This window comes from Serinus canaria, chromosome 5 (assembly GCF_022539315.1).
Source record: "Serinus canaria isolate serCan28SL12 chromosome 5, serCan2020, whole genome shotgun sequence".
Taxonomy (NCBI): domain Eukaryota; kingdom Metazoa; phylum Chordata; class Aves; order Passeriformes; family Fringillidae; genus Serinus; species Serinus canaria.
The window spans coordinates 7,741,556-7,756,405 of record NC_066319.1 but is presented as its reverse complement, the minus strand read 5'-3'; the positions used below and the strand labels follow the sequence as shown (position 1 = coordinate 7,756,405).

Genomic DNA, 14,850 nt, shown 5'->3' with positions numbered 1-14,850 from the left:
CCAGAATCTAAATCATGTCTTTAATGGCTGTCTTCCTTGTAGTCTAAAAAAAACCCACCTGGAAATCAATAAAAAGCATATTAGGATGCACTGAAATTATCCCTCTACCATTGCCAGACTTGTCAATGCCAGTAACTGGGACAAAGCTGATTTAGGTCAAGGTATTTGGAGAGAAATCAGATGTGATGCTACTGCAATTTGGGCAATTAGGCAAAGAGCTCAGAGGCTGACATAAAAAAGAGGATGGCACTCAAGGAGAATCAATCACTACCTTAAAGTCATCTAAAATTTATACATTAGAGCTGTGAGTGTGCCTCCTTTTCATCATAGTTCTGTCTCCATGTGAGGTGGGAAAGCGATGTGAGCAATGTGGCACTAAAGGAATTGCTCCTGCTAGCTGTGAAATGAAATTGGTAACCTCCAGAAAGGGTTACCTGCTGCATGTTTGGCAAAAGGCAAAATTCTTTTTCCCAGGTTTATCTGCAGCATGTAGAATTCACATAGGCTGGGAAATTCAAGTGTTGCAGGTTCTCTGGGATGTGTGGCCGCTGGCAGGGAGCAATGTGCTGTCACACAGATGGAGTCAGGCTCCAAAGCAAGGCAGCTGCGCCCACCCAGTCCCTGGAAACAGTCCCCAGCCTTTGCTGCTTCCCAAATCCTGCAGTGGGAGTGCCCTTGGAGGGGCTGGCCAAGCAGGATTTAGTAGCCCAGCAGAGGGTCAGTGCTCAGGAGGGGCTGGATGAGGTGGGTGACATTCCATCTGCATTGCTGTCCCTGGCACTCCCTGAGATAGGGATTTAGGACGAAGTTTTGGCACATGAGGTGCTCACAGGAGTCATTCCAACACCTTGGGTGGTTTCATTTCCTGAGAAGGGGGATGCAGGTTGCTGAGCACCTTGGGAATTTGGGCTCCTGGGTCTCCCTGAACCTGTCCATCAAGGGCAGTATTCAAGTCTCCCTGACACAGCTTTTGGCAATATTGGGAAACATTAGCTCTTTCTATAGTGCCTCCAAGATTTAAACCTTTGCCTAGGAGCTTGGTTAACATTTAAACTCCATTCTATAACACTCAGATACAAATTAATTTGAATTATAAGGGATTTATGTTTAAATCAAAGTTTCCCTGCCTTAGTTTTGGAAGCACATAGCATTTCTGCCCTTTGGTGGGGGGCACCCCCGTCTCTTTCTGTTCTTAACAAACGATGTTATTTTTCTGATCTTTCCTTGTTTGCTTAAGACCTAGTTCACATTCCTAAATATTTTGCATAGAATCAAACTCAGTGGGGCTTCGCTGTTTGTTAATTTTGGGAATTGCGTTGCAGAGAAAATTTAGGCGGCCGGAGAACAAGTCTGCAAAATTGTGATTTTGGACATCTTTTCTAGTGATTCTAAAATTACTGTTGGTAGAAATGAAGCTGCTGCTTTCTGACTGAAAATCGTGTTATGTTGTTGTTGCTTAGGCTTTCTTTGGCATTGTCTCCCTCTCTTTGGTGCCTGTGCTCAGGTTTGGGGCATGCTTATCTCCCCAAGGCTCTTCTGCTGAGCTGCTCTGTTGGCACGAGGTTGTGCAGCTGTTGAGGGAAATGAAATGAAATGCCAGTGTGTAACAGCTCAGACCCACCCCCAGCATCCCCCAGCTGACCATGGTGCTGCTGGCTCCAGGCGCTGAAAGGAAGCAGGTGACAGCTTTGGCTTCCTTCTGGCCACTGGAAGGCAGGAAGTGTCTCCAAAGGAGTTTCCAAAGCTTTGTTTGGATACAGGACCAGACTGTGGAGCAAATGCCCCCGAAGGAGAGGCTGCAGCATCTCTGGCTGCTGTGGGCTGGGAGCAGTGCAGAAGGCAAAGCCTTGCTCTGCTGCTTCTGCCTTTTGCTGGGAGGGTGTTCCCTCGGGGCTGGCGCTCTCTGTAGCCAAGGTGGGGCCTCTTTAAAGGGCAGGAAATTGCCTCGTGCTCTGTGAGTCATCAGATCATCCCAAAATAGATTTTTATTTCCAAATTATTTACAAATAAAATCAAACCTAATGAAAAGTTCGTTGATGATTCTTATTCGCTATGACAAAATGCTCTGAGGAATCTGCTGTTATCCTCCTCTGATGCTGCTTCACTCACCAAAATAAATCATTCCCTCTTAACAGAGGAGCTTTTTGCACTTGTACTCTTGCTTGAGAAGATAAAAAGTGGTTATTCTGTGTGGAGAGTAAGTAAATTAGAACGTGTTTGAAGTGGTAACAAAAAGCCTTATTATGAATTAATGAAGTTGCTCTTATAAACAAGTTTGTTTTCTTTAAAAAGAGCTGTGAAAGTTGTCTTTGGTTGCTTTTGTTGAGTTAATGTTGTGTAACACGGAATTTGTGTCTCCTGTCTGTTTCACATTACAATTGTGCCTATAGATTTGGATTCTCTTTTGAGGTTGTTTTAAACTAAGCATTTCCATGTAACTGTGCTGTGCAATGACCCCACCACTGGTATCTCTTTTTGGGGTTTATCTTCAATTTGGGAAGTCTGACATTAAACACACACAAAGCTGTAGTATGGTTGGTGCAATCAGAAATTTTCTAAATTGAAATAGGACACTCACATATCAGCAGCTGACTGATGGGTATTTCTTCGTTCTCATCTAACACAGAAACCATTTTTTTATGTGAGTTTGATTACTCTGTATGTGCTTAGACACTCCTCAGGCCCAGACTTCAGTCCTCGTTCCCATGGCCTCCAAATTAAATTTCCAAGGGATTCCAAGTTTAAGGCAGCCTTGTTAAAACTAACATGGCTTTAAGAAAGAATTATCTCCATCTGCTCTAAGATTAGGCTTTCCTGCATAAAGAGGGATGCATGAGCAATACATTTTTTAAAATATTGTTCTTAGAGCAGATGCATTTTCTGGAAAGTGACTGTATGTGGGAGGAGGAAATATAGATTATCAACACATGATGACAACACTTTCTGTCAATATATCTGTGTAATCGCTGGGAAGGTTTTAACAGAAAATCATTGAAATGTACAAAACCTGGCAGTTTATATCCCATGTACAGGGTTTAATTTTAAATTGTGTTGCCTGACTTAGGGTGCTTACCTAATGTAAATGAATATTGGGCTGTATTATTAATGCTTATAAAGAGATCTATATTTTGATCTATATTTTAGAATTCTCTGCCTAATGGTCTTTAGTGTAGGTATGCACAGCTTTAAAAATAGAAGGGCTCAGCCTGAGAGCTTCTACCTCCTGTAAATACTTATCAAGTGGTTCATTCAGAATTCAAATAAAGATCCATTGTCCTCCCAGTGCTTGCATAACAGCACTGCAACTCCCCATTTGAAGAACTATGATATTTTTAGGGTGGAACACAGCCTCCTGTTTTCCTCCAGCGTTGGGGTGGGAATTGTTTCATGGGGGTCTGAAACATTCATCCCTTTGGGGGCAGGGTGTGCAGGTGGGCGCTGTTCCCAGGGCACAGCGGGAATGGCAATGCTGCCTCAGCTCCCTCTGCTCCCTGTCCCACACAGCAGCACAGGAGGGGATGGAGCTGCTCCAGGCATGGGCCTGCCTTGGAAATGCACTCTGCCCAAAGGGGATCCTGTTCTTCCTGCTGCCCTGGAGGAGTTGTCCCAGAGGAGCAGACACAGGCAACAGGGGCCGAAAGGAGGCTCATCTAAAACTCGTCGTCAGAGCAGACCAGCTCCACCTGCCCTGAGCTGGCCCAGCTCTCAGATCACAGTGACAGTCTGTGTTCCAGACCAAAATTATCTTCTCAAGTTTGATTATTTTTTCCTTCTGGAGTCAGTTTATCAGAAGAGCCTTGTGAAGCATCAGCGACTGTGCAGAGGGAGCAGCAAACTGGGATGTGGGTGACTGGCCAGCAGAGGAGCATGGAGGGATGGGAGTTTGTTTTCCAACTGCTTGAATGAGCAGCTTGGGTCCCTTTCCCTTTCCCTTTCCCTTTCCCTTTCCCTTTCCCTTTCCCTTTCCCTTTCCCTTTCCCTTTCCCTTTCCCTTTCCCTTTCCCTTTCCCTTTCCCTTGGAGCAACCCCCAGCAGAGGAGGATGACTGGATGTACCAGGGGAATGAGATGGAAGCAGCTCTGGTTGCAGTGGTTAAGCATTGGATTTTCGTGCATGCTTTCATCTGTGAAGGGCAGACATGCTAGAGAGGTTTCTTTACCATATGGGTGACCTCTAGTTTGCTATTTTTGGTACCCTATTTTTGGTGCTGTCTATGTACCATAATTTATAGGCTATGAGAACAAATTCAATATCAGAGGCATGTTCACAAGATGAATAATGTAAAGGTACTCTCTGTTGCACTGCAAACTTTGTTTTCATTTCACTGAATTTCAGACTAGTACATTTTTTTTTGAGCATTGGAATGTGGGGAAAAAAATAGTTATCGACTTATCTTTAGTGAGTTTATTTTAAGGAAAAAAGAAGCAAAACAGATGTGCACAGCTCATTGGATATTTTTTCCCTGGGAGAAGTTTAAACATGAAAAGCTGCCACCTCTTGCACCTGGCAGACATTGGACAAATTCATCTTAAGTGCCACTTAATTGATTGCAGAACACTGCAGTTCAATCAACTGCAATAAAGTTAATTGAACCTCTCCAATGAAATGTGACTTAAACCAAAGGATTCAAAACAGGAACAGGTACTAATTAATGGAGACCATTATTTTTAATAGGACAGGATCCAAGGAATTGAGTGATGTTTAAATGTTCTGTGTAGTCTCCTGAGGATGGAAGTCACTTACTTGCAACAACTTTCAGGTTAGATATAAGTATGCAAAATCCAAAATTTTAGATAAGGGTGCTAATTTAACACAGTTTTGACTTTTAAGTCATGCCATGGATAGGAGAGGAAAACCAGCCCTTAACCCAGCTGCTGCTTTTATGGGGTATTACTGGATTAGTTTGGGATCAAACCAATACCCCAAAATAGCTGCTGCTATTTTGGGGTATTGGTTTGATCCCAAACTAATCCAGTGAGTTTGTACTTACTAGAAGAAAACAAGTTGTGCATTTCCCTTGAGGGAGGTCAGACACTGGCATGGGGCCAGTCCTAGGTGGGTGAAACAGAGATGAGTGTATGACCATCTTTATAGGCTGGTTTGAGTAAAGTTAGACACATTAAAAAAAATTTAAAAGGTCTTTGAAGGACTTACAGCTGTTACACTCCATTCACGTTTCCAACTTTGCCATATTATTAAAACATGTGTTTAACCAAGGCAGAACATTACTCCCACATATGTTTGTGGAATGCTGGGAAAGTAAGGGGAAAATAAAGTCTATTTATGCTTTTGGTAGCTTTACACAGGAAAAAAAATAATACAAACTGGTTACACCCAGGACAGAAATTACAAAAAAAGCACTTCTTCTCAGAGGTTCTGGGCCTAACAGGAATAGCAGGGACAAGAAAACTGAGAAGTTCCAAGATGGAGCTTGGCTAAATGTTAAGAAACAAATTTTGTGATGCAGTTGCCATGACAACCAAGGAGTCTGGAGTTTATGATCTGAGATGCCTCTTCCTTCCAGTGCCTCTCTCAGAAATAGATGTTCCTGAGTGCAACTGCAGCTTTGGTGCGACTCGTGGGGATGAAGTGGCTGAGCCCTTCCTCGACAGCTCTGCTGTCTCCAGGCAGAGACCACATCCTCCAGCGTTTTTGCCACTGCTGGATCAGCCCAGGGAAAAGTCTTTGCCTGGTTGGAACAGCCCTGCAGATCCCAGGCTCCACCAGGCTCCAGCCTGTCCTGCTGCCCTCACCCAGAGCAAGCACCAGGCAGTGACATCTCCCTTTGCCACGGGAGCTGCAGCAAAGAAGGCACAACGTTCCTCATGTGCAAACAGGGGCAAATGTGGTGACAGGATGGAATCCAAAACTTCAGCACATTGTCTCTCCACAGGGTGTTTTCTTTCAGACATCTTATCTCTTGCTTGTGTGCCCCGATATAGGAGTTGATGCCAAGACATTTATACTGTAGCAAGGCTACAAATGATTTTGGTGTTTTTCCCTTAATTCATATGTCCTTTTTTTCTGGGAGGCTTCCTGAGTATTGTCAAATACTTCCTTACAATATTTCTTCTTCTGGAGAAACCCCATAAATGACAGGATTCAGGTGGGAAGTTGCCTCCTTTGATCACCTAGTCCAATTCCATGCTCACTGGCTTCATCTTTATATTATGCCAGGCAGTAAGGCCACCAGGGCAGGCAAATCTATGAACAAGTGGATTACTGCAAAAACATCATTAATGAAGATTCAGCTGGAATTTCCACATCCTTGTATCCCTGCTTCTGTGAAGCTTTTTGTTGTTTGGGTTTTTTTTCTTTTTAAAGCACCTTTTAGATCAACAGAGTGCATGAAGCCTCTGAAGCATCTTTTACACCAAAGTAGATTAAATGGGATATGGTCAAACACCTGTGAGAATCAGTGATGTTTATGTGGGAGATCAGAATGTAAACAAACTTCCCATTTGTATTAGAAAATCTTCAGGAATTTTCCAGAGACTCTTCAAGACCTCTTTCAGAAACTGTTGAAATAAATGAATGGTTGGAGCCTGGTGGACTGAAGCCATTTACTTCTCTCTATTTAAGCTTCTGTGGTGGGGTGGGAATAATTGGGTTTGCAGACACAAATTAATAAATTAATTCCCATTATGGGACTCATTTATATGTTATATTATTACTTTCTATTTTAATCTAAGACACAGGTTAAAGTCATGTGCAAGCCTTTTGAGACAGTGAATCTTGATATCATTTGTGGTGAAGTGCATTTTGTGACCACATTAAATGTCATTACACCAAAGCATCTTTTGGCTTTGGACCTTTTTGACTTGCCTCCTCCTTTGGATCTGTGGTTATTTTTGCATTCAGGCCTTTCCTGGGATACTCAATAAGAAGTATGCTGCCAACAAATTTGCTCAAACTTACTTTCACAGAAGCCTTTCTGGATTCACTATGTACCCTTGTGCTGTCCATGAGCCCGTTAAATCCAGCTTTAGAATGAATTTAGAGGACAAAATAATATAGTTTTTGACGCTAAATATGCTTGTCAGGTGCAAATCTGGGACATTTGTGCTGGTTTGTGCTAAATGCTGCTCCAGCCCATCCCAGTATGGCCACAAACACCACAACCCCTTGCTGGTTTTCAGTGGGTGACCCCTGGGTTGGCACTGTGGGTACACTGAGAGCACAAATAACTTCCCCAAAAGTCTCTGGGTCACTGTGTCTTTCTTCCTCTCACATTTGAGTCTCCAGATGGGAAACTCTTACTGGCTGCTGACAGGCAGTGCCACGTGCACAGCTCTGTGGTTACTTGAAATGCAGAAGCATCATTTGAGCCTGCAAAATCACTTGGGAGCTATTTATTTTCGCTGGTACAAATTGTGATTGGGTTTGTGTGTGTGAAATATTTATCAAAAAGGGTGAATTTTAAAAAGTGTGTAGGCAGGGGGTTGTAAGTGTGTGTAACGGGTTTGGGGGTTTGTTGGGGTTTTTTTTCCAAGTAGTTCAGTGGATAAGGAAGAGCTTCTGAGAAGCTTTTTCTGGGAGGATGTGATTCCCAACTTCAAGCATTCTGCAATGGGCATCCCAAGCATAACGATGGAGTTCTGTCTACTTCATTGCTGTTAAAAATGATTGACTGCCTTTCCCACTGAGGGAATGTTTTGGTAATGGAAGGATTAGAATGATGCATTGAAGAAATCAATATTTTTTTAATCCTTTTTTTTTTCTTAATTAATAGAACAAAGTCTTCAAAAGTCTCCTTCTCTGGTAGTGGTTATTTTTTTTCTTTTGCACCTTCCTAAGGGAAGGCTGCTCTGGTGAATGTGTTCTAACTCATGCATCTGCTAGCTTATAATGTCCAGGTTATTTTGCTATTATATTATATTGTATTGTATTGTAGTGTATTATATTACATTTTATTATATTGTACTATATTATATTATTTTTCAACCTATTGCATGACTGCATTTCAAGGGAAAAAAATGTTTTTATCCAGCCTGTTTAGACTATTTTTAAAGACATTCATGAGATCATATTACTTCATCAATTCATTCTCTCAAAGTAATCTCCATCCCACTGCCCTGTAAGCAGATCATAATAAAGGATGATTTTCAAGCATACAGAATTCTGAGGCTTTTCCCAAGAGTCCAGAGAGGATACAGGAGAGTTGTTGAAATTGTGAGGTGTCCCAAAGGACAGTTTTCCTTACATTTTGTTTCGTGCATGACCAGATTTCATTGATGCAGCATAGACCCACCTCCTCACATGTCTATTTCTATTATCTATTTTCACTTATTTACCAAGGATATGGCAGAAAAACGTTTTGTGGAATTGTAGAAGGAAAATAAGAACCTCAGGTTTTGCTGTGAAAGATTGCAGAAAATATGCAAAAAGATTGGGTTGAAAAAGAGGGAAAGACAAATTTGTGCCTGCAAAACAACTTTATTCTTTGTTTCTAGAGCTTCCTTCCAAACACCTAGCTGCTAAAACAAAAAGTGGTTTTTGAGTTGTTTTAAAGAGTGGGATTACATTTCATACAGAGAACACAGTTGATTATGAAATGAATTGGCACAGTTGGAATAGATACCTGCTTTACTGGTTTACAGACTCCTCCTTGCCAAAGCTTGAAGTAGAAGTGGAGAGAGATTTGTCTCAAATTACTCTCACCTGGAAAAGTTTTGCTGAATAAATCAAACTAAAACTGTCAGACAAACCTGGTTGAACTCTGGGGTCTCACTGCTTAACAACCCCTCTTGCAGACATTTGGCTTCTGGATGAAATATTGAAGAAGAGTAAAAGAAATAATGTCATTTATAAGCTGTTGACAATTCCCAAGTTCTTTCTATGTAATCATGCTCCAGTTTTACCCCCCTGAGGTGCTAAAGACTGTGAAGACGAGGTTCTGCTCTGCTGGTCCCATGATTCTTTTGTTGTCTAGTATTTCCATAGGACTCTGAGTTAAAGAACCTCCAGCTCTCCTATCAATATTTTTATTTTATTTATTTTCAGTCCCAGCTTTTGTAACTGTGCCTTTTCAACAAAGCTGCTATAAACAGTCATTTACAGGTTCTGTTTCTGAGGCAGCTTTAAAAAAATGTGTTGTATATATTTGCTCCTGCTCTAAATGTTAAATATCATTGCACAGAACGATGGGAACAGATGGGATGCTGCATAAGCTGTTTATCATATTACACATTTATCACTTTACACTAGTGAAGTGTACATGTGTTTGATTAATATTGACTTTTGATTTATTTGGAGGGCTCTATTTTTTGACAGCATTACGGATTACATGGTAATCCTTACTGGCTTCCAAGCTGAAATTTATTTCCAGTAAAAATAGAGTGGATGCATTCCATAATTCTTAATTACATGATTTTTTTTTTCCTGTGGAAAAGAATTACCTGTTTGAGGCTTTAATACTGGAATGAATTCAGAAGTAAATGGATAACGCTGTTTGCTTCAGTATTTTAGACAGATTAAATTTGGATGCCATTGGTCCAGCTAAATAAATATCTCTTGGAATTAAATACCAGATGCTAAGGAGGTGTAAAATAAAGCAAACCAGCAAGAGTCCTATTTAAATCAATATTCTTTTATACCCTCCACCTACAGAATGAGAGAACTTCATCTTTGCCTGCTCAACAGGTCTGGATGTTCAGCATGTGTTCCACCTACATCACAGTGCATGCAACCAAAAAAGCATCTCCAAAAGCACCCTGAGCTCAGGCACTGAGCACACAGCTCGTCCTGGAGGCTCCCCACTGCAGCACTCTGCTGAAAAGATGCTTTACCAATGCACTGGTTCATTAAAATGCTCAGCTCATTTGGCTCAGCTGAAGCCTGAAGAAAGGGAAGGTTTTCCTTCCAGACAATGGATGGAAAAATGATTTCAAGTAGAAATGGGGCAGTTCGTGCTGTTTGTTCTGCTTAACAGCAATAATATTTAATGAGAGACTCTTCTCTGAACTGTAAATCCTTCTGAGTGTGAGATGCCCAGCCTGACAGAATAAATAGAGGAGGCTAAAAACACTTACTTTGAAAATGACTGTTCATTTTGGGAGGCATTGAGTGATCTCAGTGAAATATTACTGAGTCAGTGGAATTTTGGAGAGAGATCAACTTCCCAGCATGTATCCTGGCAGCAGCTCTTCCTCCATTCCTCAATATCTTTTATGTTCAAATAGCACAGGCAGCACTTCAGTCTTACATGTTGTCATCATTCAAATTTCAGATAACTTTCAGTGACTCCTTATAGATTGAATGAATAAATAAATTACTTTTAGCCGCGCATATTTACAGTTTTTATGCCTCTGCTTTCTTCAATGTCTATTAATTGATAATATGGAAAGACAAATCCAGCAAAAAGGATGATTTAGCACTAGAAATTACTGAGAGTATATACATATACATATATATATATATAAATAGATTTAATTTTTTTTCTAAGCTAAGTGTTGCAGTGCAGTTTGAAGTTTAATTGGCATAACCACAATAACTGCTCAGGGCTTCATGTATTTAACTCTTCTTTTTCCATGGACACTCTTTGGGCCTCCTATGGCCCTGTTGCCTTTGCTTCCAAAACAGGAGATCCTTCCAAAAACTTACAGAAGAAAAATTCTAGTCACTGTAAATGAAATATGTGAAGGGCAGGATTTGGTTGAATTTATTAGATGTGAATTTCCCTAAGGAGTAGCTTTATTTTCTGGTCATCATGTCAGCTATGCACTGTTCCTTAAATACGTATTTCATGACAAGGTAGTAACTAAAAATTCTGTTTCTATCTGTTCCTTCCACGTTCTTTTTATCAAAATGATAGAACAAAAATTTTCTGCATTTTGGACTGAAAGACTCCTTCCTTTCTGTGCAGGTTAACAATGAGAATGTAGTGAAAGTTGGCCACAGGCAGGTGGTGAACATGATTCGACAGGGGGGCAATCACCTCGTGCTGAAGGTTGTCACAGTAACCAGGAATCTTGATCCAGATGACACAGCAAGGAAGAAAGGTACATTTTTCTCTCTTCCTAATGGACTCTTCTGCTCTTCCTTCACAGAAAACCAAGTATGGACATGAAATTTCTGTTTTCTAAATTCTGATTTATTAGACTTTGCTTCTCAAACTTGAAATGGCCTGTTCTTGTTTAATTTGGAGGGATTTAATTCTGTTGGGTTAGACATTAACATGTGGCCAAAAGAGTAATATTCTCTCATCATGCTTGGCATTAATCTTTATAAAGAGTTTTTCACATGTATATGTTTGAGGATCATGTAATAAAATTTCTTGCAGTGGTGAGAGAGGAAAAGCACTAAGAAGAGATGATACTTTATTAATTTCAAATGTACTTGAAATGGGGATAGTTTAGCAGTGTTTCTCGCCCACCCATGAAAACTTCACCCCCAAAAAAAGAGGAAACAAAAAAAGAATTTGCACTGTTTCCTTCACCTTAGATGCCCCAGAGTTTGGTTTCCCAGCTATGCTGGGAAGTCATTAGGCCCTCATAATTATCATTAAGCAGGAAAGATTGCTGCTGCTCACTGGTGCTCCTTGCAGCTGCAGCACATTGCTGAAAGTTCCTGTTCCTCCCACAGTCCCCTGGGTTCTCACACACACACCTGGCTCTTCAGCACGGGGGCAGGTGAGGAGCTGGCACTGCAGGATCCCTCCTGCTCCACGAAATTAAAACTTTCTCTCTGTGCTGGAAGTGTTTTTCACCTCCACTGCTTATTAAAAATAATAATTATTAAAAAGCAAAAAAGAGTGAGACCCCAGCTTGTGGGGTGGAAGGAAAAGGCTGTATTAAACTAAATCATGTCCCAGCATGGTCCTGCATTATTTTTGGCTTGATGGAAATACTGTTCACACATTTTAAACCTTTTTGCCTCTGCCTTTTGGTATTTATCATATTGACCTTAAATGTAGTGACAGGACAGGAGGCAGTGCTTTAAACTGAAAGGCAGCAGGTTTAGGGTTAATATTAGTGAGAAATTCTTTACTGTGAGGGTGGTGAGGCCTGGCACAGGGTGTCCAGAGAAGCTGTGGCCACCCCACTCCTGTGAGTGCCCAGGGCCAGGATGGATGGGACTTTGAGCAGCCTGGGACAGTGGAAGGTGCCCCTGCCTGTGGCAGAGGGGTTGGAATGAGATGATCTTTTCTGACCAGCAGAAATATTTGTTACCAGGACACTAAAGCAGAGATGGAAGTTTCTGTGCTAGATTATTGACTGGATATCTCAAGACCTTATTTATTCTGAGGATCACCCATTTCCCTTAGAGTAACCTTAACAGTTCAGGTCCTGTATTTCTTAGATTGAACAGTTTCCTCAAAGATTAAATTAATCTGCCAGAGATTGGCTGGTGACCAGGAGGTTTTAGCCCTGCATATTTCTCAGAAGGGGCACCACTGCTGTGAAGTCCTTTCTCTAGAAAGTCCTTTTCCTGCTGGGAAACAGAAGTGCTCAGTTATTTAGCTTTAAATGTTTCTATGTATCCTGTTACATAAAAGCTTGCGGATGTGTCAAGCAACCTACGCTAGAGCCAGAAACAGTGGAGAAATTCAGTCCATGAAAAGCATCTCAGGGCTTTTTCCTCCACATGTAGGTATTTATTCTCTCCTTATTTCATGGAGCTTATTCTTTTAAATGGCTATGGAATTGTGGCTGTGAGCACAGGGCTTCCAGAGGGTGTGTTTTGGCTGACACTTGTGTGTTTTTCTGTTCATGCACAGCCCCACCACCTCCTAAGCGAGCTCCAACCACTGCACTGACCCTGCGCTCTAAGTCCATGACCTCAGAGCTTGAAGAGCTTGGTAAGAAAGTGTTTTTTGGCAAGCATGCTGGCTTGGTGGAGATGTAAATATCTATCTATATGTCTCTATGTGAAATTGATGAAGGGAGCTGCACTGTGTACAGTGTCTAGAGCAGAGGAGGTTTTAAGAATGCTGCATCTTTGGAGAGTTCAAAATGTGCATGACTCGCATGAATGATTTTTGTGGAGACTTGTGCCTTTACTGCTGCGCAAGGGAATGTTGATACATTTTATGCATCATCAAAGTTTGGCACATCTACCAAAAAAAAAAAAAAACCAAGAAAAAAGAAAATAAAAAAAGAAAATAATGCTGTATCATGTTTTGTTAGCTTTGCTTTCTAAATTTTCAGTTCATCTAATATTGTTTTATTTTAAATTTCTGTGGCCTCTCATTAGTGGATAAAGGTAAGCTGCAAGAAGCTGTTATTAAAAGCTGACAGTGTTAAAGCAGCTTCAACTTGTTTCATTTGATCTGAAAAAGTGCATATTATGATATCACTTTGACTTCTGTGCATGATATAAACTTAATTCCTCTCACTGTTGGTAATAAAAATTATTGAGCATTCAGTCTTTTATTTGCTAGTTTTGAGAAATGTGGTTGTAGATTCCTTTGCTTGATCATCCACATTCTAGAGATGCATAATTCTTCAGGAATTTATATTCATTTTCTAGAAATGAGGAAGGTAATTGTCCTTTGCTTCCTGGTTTTAATCTGTTAGGTCATTAAAAGGTAGAATTTCTGCAACTAGACTAAGACATGGAAATATGAATAAATCACATATCAAATGAGAAAAGCCCAGTGCATATTTCTACGTGGCTATAACAGTATAACAGAGTGTTTAGCAAGTGAGAAATGGGTATAAAACCAAACCACATCCCTCACTGCAGAGTAATAGATGATAATAATCCGCACAATAAAACCATTTTTCCATGTAATTCTACAATTAAAAGCTTAATTTTATGATCTTGGGGTTTTCCTGACATGGACTCATCTGAAGGCCAACTGGAAGGAATCATAGCTTTGTGGCCCCTTTTTTCCCTGTAAGTCAGTGGTTTTTGGGGCAGATGGACCCCATCCATCCTTTAGTGAGCCAAGTCACGTAACTCCAGTGGAAGTCTCCCAGCAAAGTGGTGCTGATGTAGGTAGTGTCTTCTCCATGGTCTAACAACCAAATGAAGACCAAAAAAGACCACCCTAGTCTGATTATTTAGCTCCAGCAAGTCTCAGATAATTTGGTTTTTATGTACAAGGAAGTTTAGGAGCTTAACTCAAGGTGTCATCAGCTTGTGAATGCTCCATCATTTTTCTTCCAGGATTAAAATGTAAAATATTATTTCTGCAGCACACTTTGTGGGTCTGGGTGTTTTCCATTTGCTTTTCTTTCATGGAGTCCTGAGAGCTTCTAAAACTTTGCTGGTTTATCAACCACCTTTCCCAAGGGGACAGCAATTCTTAAGCACCATTTTTGCCCCTTTGTTATCCTCTTCTACCAATTGCTTTCAAGCTGAGGATATTCTTCTATTTCTCTGACTTTTCAATCCTCCACAGGAGATATTGATCTTAAAGCAGAAGCAGCACTTTCCAAGAGGAGAATAGCTTGTTAATAGTAATGTCCCCAGTGGAGAGCATCATATTTTAGCTTTCCCACTCCCCTGCTCAAGCTATGGCCCTTGCTCTGCTGTTTGTCCTCACCAAGTGGCAGAAACCACTGCAACTCCTTTAACAAGCAGCCATGGGACAAATTCCCATTTTTAAGCACATTTCCCATTCATGCCTTTATCCAGATGGGACAGACATTGCAGTGGCAGAAATTTTCTGTTCTGAGAAATAGTCCCGCACCGTGTTCCAGAGGTGTTTGTGCCCTAGGAAAGTTGTAGTAGCGGCAGAAATTTGCTTTCTTCCTAAAAAAGTCTGTAAATGCCACTTCTGTGAGACTCAGTACATTTGCCACCCTAGCAAACAATGTGACTGCTGTTCCAAATAACATCTGTGGTCTACCTATTTTCATATTTGTCCTGAAAAGGGCTATTATCAGAAGGGACAAGAATTCT

The 14,850-nt window shown here is 40.9% G+C and overlaps 2 protein-coding genes across 3 annotated transcripts in view; one reads left to right on the top strand and one right to left on the bottom strand.

The window, feature by feature from the left end:
* Positions 1-14,850, bottom strand: part of PPFIA1 (PTPRF interacting protein alpha 1) — a 503,873-nt gene that overhangs the window by 370,401 nt on the left and 118,622 nt on the right. The gene's annotated exons all lie outside the window — the stretch shown is intronic.
* SHANK2 (SH3 and multiple ankyrin repeat domains 2) overlaps positions 1-14,850 on the top strand; it is a 259,058-nt gene that overhangs the window by 209,154 nt on the left and 35,054 nt on the right. Inside the window, exons 17-18 of the mRNA XM_050975060.1 lie at positions 10,865-11,000; positions 12,719-12,799. Coding sequence (XP_050831017.1) covers positions 10,865-11,000; positions 12,719-12,799 — 217 coding nt within the window. The remainder of the gene's footprint in view (positions 1-10,864; positions 11,001-12,718; positions 12,800-14,850) is intronic.